Raw genomic sequence first — 7,679 nt, forward strand, 5'->3', positions numbered from 1 at the left:
GGGAAACATCAGTGATGCGAGTGACCCGCTCAGTTGACTATCACACACAGCCTGCACCTGGTGGTGGCTTTCGTTCTAATCGTCTTTACACATTCCAAATTTCAAGGTCGCACAAGTACTTGTAAGAAACGCTGGTCGCTGTCTTGAGTCCTGTATTTTGTAAACGTTATTTATAAATAAATAAATCATTTATATATAAATGGCATATACATATAGCAATGAAGAAGATTCATAAACAGTTGAAATTATACGATTAAGAAAAAACAGCCTTTGAAAAAATTAGGAGACCAGTTTTTCTGAATTTACTATTTGGTAGGTGTGTGTTTAGGTAAAATGATCATTTTTGTTTCAGTGTGAACTACTTACAATATTTCTCCCAAATGTCAAATAAAAATATAGTTTATATTTGCAATTATTTGCAGAAAATAAAAACTGGAGAAACTGGTTAAAATAACAGAAAAGATGTTCTGCATTTTTGGAGCTCAAATACTGCAAAGAAAACAAGTTCATATTCGCTAATATTTGTAGATGTGTTTAGAAAAAGTTCAAAATTATTTTTGATGTGTTCAATTTTATCAGCGTTTTCATCCGTCTTGTCATGCTGTCAGCTTTCACATCTGTTGAAAGACTTTTTATATCCTCAGGTTTGATTTTGTTGAAATTCAACAGACTCTGGACTTGAATGGCCAATATGCAGAAATGCAGATTAAATGAAAATTTGGAATGATTTCTTAATTTTTTCCAGGGCTTTATATGACATGTCAAGTCTAGTCAGCTTTATTTATATAGCGCTTTTTACAATTTTCATTGTTACAAAGCAGCTGTACAAGAAAACATTGACTATAAGTAAAACATAAAAGGTTATGGACACCGTACTGGACTTGCGATTTGCGTGATACCTCATTGTTTATTGCTACATATTGAAAACGGTCGCATAAATAAGATCTAAGCCATTTCAAAGCTATTTCCTTAATACCGACATCATTTTTGAGTCTATGTAGGAGCATGCTGTGGTCAATGGTGTCGAATGCAGCACTAAGATCTAGCAGCACCAATAAGGAGATACAACCTCGGTCAGACGCCATAAGCAGATCATTTGTAACTCTAATCAGAGCAGTCTCTGTACTGTGATGTGCTCTAAATCCAGACTGGAAATCTTCATTAATCTCATTCCTTTGGAGGAAGGAACATATTTGAGTTGAGACTACTTTTTCCAGAACTTTAGATAAGAAAGGTAGATTCGAAATAGGTCTGTAGTTAACTAGTTCTCCAGGGTCCAGATGGTTTTTTTTGACAAGGGGCCTTATAACAGCCACCTTATATGCTTTAGGCATATGTCCTAATGTCAGAGATGAGTTAATAATGCTAAGTAGAGGATTTATAATTTCTGGGAGCATCTCTTTCAGTAGATTTGTAGGTATAGGGTCTAGCATGCATGCAGTCGATTTAGATGATCTAATGATTTTAGATAGTTCATCGTGATCTATAATAGAAAATAAATGTAATTTCTCCTTAGAGGCGCTGTAGTTAGTCGTTTGTTCAGCGGGTTTCACTTCTGGTTGCATAGTTATAATTTATTCTCGAATATCTTGGATTTTATTTGTGAAATAGTTCATAAAATCATCACTGCTATGCTGGTATACAGAATCAGAAGTCGCTGACGATTTATTTTTGGTTAATTTAGCCACTGTATCAAATAAAAACCTAGGGTTATGCTGGTTTTCTTCTATTAGTGATGAAAGGTAGGCGGATTTAGACGTTTTTAGGGCTTTCCTGTATTTTTTAATACTATCCTTCCAGGCAGTACGAAATACCTCTAATTTAGTTTTCTAAGTTGCGCTCCATTTTTCGTGCCGCTTTCTTTAGAGCCTGAGTGAGTTCATTATTCCACGGTGTCGGTCTGTCATTTTTAATCTTCTTTAAGCGCAGAGGAGCAACTATGTCTAGTGTTTCCGAGAAGGTGGCATTAATATTTTCAATGGTAAAGTCAAGATCTTCAACGTTATTACTCATGCTAGAGATTTGAGACAATTCGGCCAAATTATCAAGAAACGCACCTTTTGTAGTTGAAGTTATTGTTCTACAATATTTGTAACTTGGAGTTTGATTTGCCACCATTGGGTAGTGAAGCAAGCATGATACCAGACAATGATCCGAAATGTCTTCGCTCTGCTGAAGGATTTTTACGTCGTCCACGTTTATACCGTAAGACAATATTAAATCTAAAGTATGATTATGAAGGTGAGTAGGTCCTGACACATGTTAACTAACGCCCATGGAGTTAAGAGTGTCTTTAAAAGCCATTCCTAAAGCATCTGTTATCTACATGGATGTTACAGTAACCAACAACAAGGACTCTGTCTGCAGCCAGTACTAGTTCTGATAAAAACCCACCAAATTCTTTAATAAAATCTGTGTGGTGCCCTGGAGGCCTATATACAATAGCCAGAATAAATTTTAAAGATGTTTTGTCCTTAGTATTAGGTATTGATGCATCAAGTACCATGACTTCAAAAGAATTGTATTTAGGATTAGACTTCTGAGAAATGCTAAAAGAGTTGTTTCATGTAACAGTTTTATTAAATGTTACTGTACAATTTTTGCAATAAAGGGTACTTGTAATAATAGTTGTTAAAAAGTATTTGTCCTGTTTTAATACATCGATTGTGCCATGTGTTAAGGGGATATAGTTGTATCATTGAGGATCCAGTGAAGTGTCATAACAGCCTGTTATTTCACTTTTTAAGTGTTCTTGTAGTTATCTGTTCATATCATATCTTCTTTAATTTCGTAGGACAAGTGCATTTGAATAAGATCTCTGTTCTTGTCTGTTTGTCCATTTAGCTACAGCGACGTCATGAGCAGATGAAGAAGAATCTGGAGGCCCAGCACAGGGAGCTAGAGGAAAAGAGACGTCAGTTAGAGGAGGAGAAGGTCAACTGGGAGTCCCAACAACGCCTGTTGGAGCAGCAAAAACTGGATGCGTCCAGGTACACACAAACACACCAGTGCTCTATTTCGAACCTGCTCCACAAGCAAATGCTGTTCCAAATTCTGGCAGATAGGAGCAGAAGGACGAATTATAGAATAATGTATACAGTATTTTAACACTAAGGCGCAGTTTCACAGACGGATTAGCTTAAGCCATGACTAACCTTTAGTTAAATTGTTTTTGTAAAAATGCCTTCGTAAAAACATTAGTGGTATGCATCTTGAGACAAAACAATGGGACTGACATAGACAGATATTTTTTCAGATATATTTTTTGTTTAGACAGCTCAAACATTAAATTTAGTCTGGGACTAGCCCTGTCTGCGAAACCGGGTCTAAATGTATATTATACACACTTGTAGCTGAAAAGAAATAGTGTGTGATTTGAACAGATAAAGGAATGGTTATTAGACACTCTCACTTGACTTTTCTCACTTTTTATTCTCAATTGACATTTCGACTCAAGATTCAATACTGTTGCTATATACTGTGTCAGTTTGTTGACGTAATTCCTCTTAATTTTTCTCTTTGTAAATTTCTTTCTAAAGGACCTTGGAAAAGAACAAAAAGAAAAAGATATTTTAAACCACTCGGACCATCACCACCTTCTAGTTGCCAATAATACCAGCCTGGACCCTCCGTCGACCAAAACAAGTTACTTTTATAAACGTACGGCCCCATGTTTTTGTTTTTCCTGTTGGTGTGTGTGAGGACAGCTCTGAGGACCAGACCGCCTCTAGACACCCCACTGACCTGGAAACGGTTCACCTCATATGCCATTTTTTTTCTCTCTCGACATCTAAAAGCATCAGGCATCCATTAGGCTGGACTGCTCAGGACCTGAGTGCTCTGGAACTCCCATAACCTTCATTCAAACGTACAAAGAACTTCCAGAATTATGCATTGTTGTTTTAAAAAAGAACCACTTTAATAGTGTATGGCAACTCTTAATTCCACTTATTCGCTTAATGTTTTTAGATCCAGAGGTCAGTTCCTCTCCGACTGTATATTGATTGACTGTCAATACAAACTAAAGGCTGAATCTTACCTCAGGCATTTCTGTCATCAAACAACGTTTAGTGGCTTCTTTTGCCCTTTCCAGAAATGTCAAGCTCTTCCAATTTTGTGTAATTTAAATTATTTAGCCATGGACCTTAGCCATTCAACGTTTCACCATGTTTGTTACAGTTTCTTCATGTTTGTTTTTGGTTTTGCATATATTGGTGCCGCTCTGTGTTAGTTTGAGGCGTCATTCTTAAGTGGCAGTTCAGTCATTTACAGACTCTTTATGAAGATCACATGATATGCTCTTGAATCCTCCATTTTAATGAAGCACTGTTCTGTTGTGATTATACCATGATGATGTGAATGAGTGTATCCTTAAGTAAAAGACTGTCATGTTGGAGGATAAGAGAAATTATGAGGCTTAAAAGGATTTGTTGATGTCTAATGACCACTGGGTGTGTTTTCAGTTTTTTCCCTTCATGCAAATTGACACCGTGAGCTTGCCAGTCTTGGCCAGTTGTTTCTTTTTCTCATTTTGTTCTCTACGCTGGCACTGAGTTCTCACCCAGCACATGCTCCTCCCCAATAGCACAGTTTCTGGCATGCACTTCTCTCTTTTTGTTTTGATTTTGCCATTTTTATTTCTAAAGTCACATAATAAATTTGTGATGACGCCACTTAAATTACATGTGTTTGTTTGATAAACAAGTTTGTCATTGATGGAAAAAAATTATGAAAAATATTATTCATAGCTACAGTGGAAATCTTAGTCAAACATATAACAAAGGCTTTTTTAATACAATCTGATGAGGTAGAAGCTTAAAACTGATAATTCAACAACATGCCAAAGATGCTGTCTATAAAGCTTGCTGTATTAAATTTGGAATAAAGCCCTCAATACTAAAGCTGACTGGAAAAGCTTACTACTATACAGCACTTTCTCTTGTGTACGGTGCAGAGTTTATTTATAGAATACATAATTTTGCTAAAAAAATAGTAGTAGGATGTACGGTTATTAAATCATGATATGATTATGAGTCTTATTATTTGGACATTTTTCTAATTGTTTACATTTACAAGTTTTTATAAAATACTGCTTACTCCTCTACTTGATCAAATAAATCGTAAAAACATAAGGCAGTAAACCGAATGTGCAGAAGATAGTTTGGTGAGATGTTTTAGTAAACCGAAGTACATAGCATACAGAAACAGATTTGACAAGTAGGGGGCACCAAATACTGCATGTAATGTTTTAATACAAAGATTCTCAGAATTTGGGGTACATTTTTCCTGAATCGTTCTTTTATTAATTGTCTTGAAGGTTTTTTTCTAAACGGATTGTATGCCATTAAAAACAAGCTTTGGTTAATGCTGCTTTGCTTTCAAAGTCCTTATCAACAGTAGATCAGTAGAATTGACCGAGGGATCTAAGGGGTTTTTCCACTACAAGCTTTTTGTTTGTGGTTTCATTGTATCTGCATTTCATGTACAGTAATGCAGAGACAATGGACGCCTGTAGGGCTAATCTAAGGGCACTCAATAGACGTTATCATTCATTCTACATGTTTTTCTGAGACTTTTTATCATGACCATGTAAAGCTGGTAATGTTAAAGCAGGAATATTACAAAGGATCTGTTTGCCCCCACATTTTCAAGAAATATGTTGTTAATGATTAACTGGTCACGCTCTTAAAAGGATGATTTAACCAACTTACAGCTGAAAGAAAACATATTTTAAATAGAATTAAATATAAGCACCGTAACAAAATATATGAGTTGCATAAGTTCTGTTTTAAAAACCCTGCCCATGCCTTGCCCCATATACTTCCACTTTTGTTTATAAATAGAGGGATAAGTCAAAATAGTTTTCTATGATATTTAACAGTGTGAAAGAGAGACTTTTGATCTGTTCCACTGATAATTTTGTGCGCGTTTGGCTTTTTTTTATCTTGTAACCTCTGTCCCATTTTTTTAAGTTTAACTGTCAAACATAATACTACCTTTGAACTATGAAGACTTTTCACAAAGAGAGCGAGGGAGGTACACGCACCCAAAACAGGCACCATACCCTCATCAGGTGATGTGACTATTTGCTCAATTCTGTGATTGGTCTGCTGTTGTCTCTGATCATCTAGTTAGACTCTGTTTTGGCCAATCACAGCTGACTCTAATTCGCTGAATTTGTTACATAATAGGACCCAGTGAAGGTTAGGACGTTACTTAAGCGGGTGTCTTTTGCATGCATGTGGAACGTTTTAGTTTTCTTGTTTCCATGCGTAAAAGGAGTTGGCATCTCTCGTAGCCTGGAGAGATTCTTAATGAGAGGATGTTAATGCAATCTTGATCAGTCCGTTTGTAACCCTAAGGCTGTACCCCGTACTGATCAAAGTGCTCTTTTATAAAACCAACCTAACCCCTTTACTGCATGCCAGGGCCTCACTGCCGTCTCCTGCCAACTGCAAGGCCTTACCGTGGCATCTTATTGAGGAGGAACAATAGGTTCTGGCTGTCACTGTAGCCTGGCCAGTCTTGCAGACCGCTTTTTATTGGTGACCTCATTCCCATCAGCCTCTGCTCATGGGACAGGGCAACGAAACTTCAGCGAGTCCCAAACAAATCTGCCAATGAATCTTACTTTCTTAAGACACCAAAAAACCTCCGACTGCTACTTTGTAACTAACAAGGGTGGCAAGCAGATCCTGAGGTCACTGTTTGCATATTATTAATGTTCCTGAAACTCTGCTGGTATAGCATATAGTGTTAGCAGTGCAAAGGTCAAACTGATAAAAAAATGTAGATTGAATTTACTGTTCACGTCATTTGCTGTAGGTAAAATGCATAAATTTACTACCGCATACTTTCTATTAATATAATGTTCTGATGTTATATTTCTGTCTGTACCAATATCTATTTTCTTAAAGATTTATGCTATAGTTTAAATCAAGTAAGTGATTATTTATGTTTTGTCACATGTTTTGTTTTATTCTTGGTTTTTATTACTGTGTTGCAATACTAGTATTTGGATAAACTAGATTGTAATAGTCATTTACATTTATTTATAGAAAGCTCATGGTTGAGAAATGTACTGATACAAAATTAAGAATTAGTTAAAACAATGTCGCCTTTTTCCCACCCAAGACCAAAAGACCTCGCATGGAATTAGTTTGCAAATAATTATTAAAGGCCACTTAGCCTTAGAAATGCCCTGATGTAACAATAAATGTTCCTATAACTTAAAACTAAACATTTCAACAAATGTACAATATTTAAACGACAAAATCAAGAACAGTGTAAAATGTATTTGATTTTGAAGCGAATGTCAACTAAAGATTTGACGAGATTAGAAGGTAATAACGTTAAAGTTTATGTATTTACCATGTCACACATCTGTTACATCATTTATCAAAATCTAATCTGATTAAAAAAAGTTAAATAATCAATAATCATAGTAGTTGCGGTTTTTTTGAGTTTCGTGGCAGGTGAGCAAGACTGCAGATTTGACAAACCATGCAACTAATCGGTCAAAGAGACCACACCCCCTCTGTAAAACGTCATGGAGCTTGATGAGTGCGTCGGGAAGATAAAGATTCAGTTCATTAAAATGAATCGTTTCAATTAGCCGGTTCTTTAAGGTCATCGTTCAATTGTCCGTGAAATTGTTCATTTCTTTACAGCTAGGCTAC

The 7,679-nt window shown here is 36.1% G+C and overlaps 1 protein-coding gene across 4 annotated transcripts in view; it reads left to right on the forward strand.

The window, feature by feature from the left end:
- The window catches only part of septin7a (septin 7a), a 40,869-nt gene extending 35,499 nt beyond the window's left edge, over nucleotides 1-5,370 (forward strand). For 2 of the 4 annotated variants that reach the window (XM_079484757.1, XM_079484758.1), the window contains exons 13-14: nucleotides 2,845-2,990; nucleotides 3,540-5,370. In XM_079484757.1, the coding sequence (XP_079340883.1) occupies nucleotides 2,845-2,990; nucleotides 3,540-3,576 (183 nt within the window). In that variant the 3' untranslated portion in view covers nucleotides 3,577-5,370. The remainder of the gene's footprint in view (nucleotides 1-2,844; nucleotides 2,991-3,539) is intronic. The other 2 variants (XM_079484759.1, XM_079484760.1) reach the window with 1 other exon arrangement.
- The last annotated feature ends 2,309 nt before the right edge of the window (nucleotides 5,371-7,679 follow it).

The sequence above is a fragment of the Barbatula barbatula genome, assembly GCF_947034865.1.
Source record: "Barbatula barbatula genome assembly, chromosome: 21".
Lineage (NCBI taxonomy): Eukaryota > Metazoa > Chordata > Actinopteri > Cypriniformes > Nemacheilidae > Barbatula > Barbatula barbatula.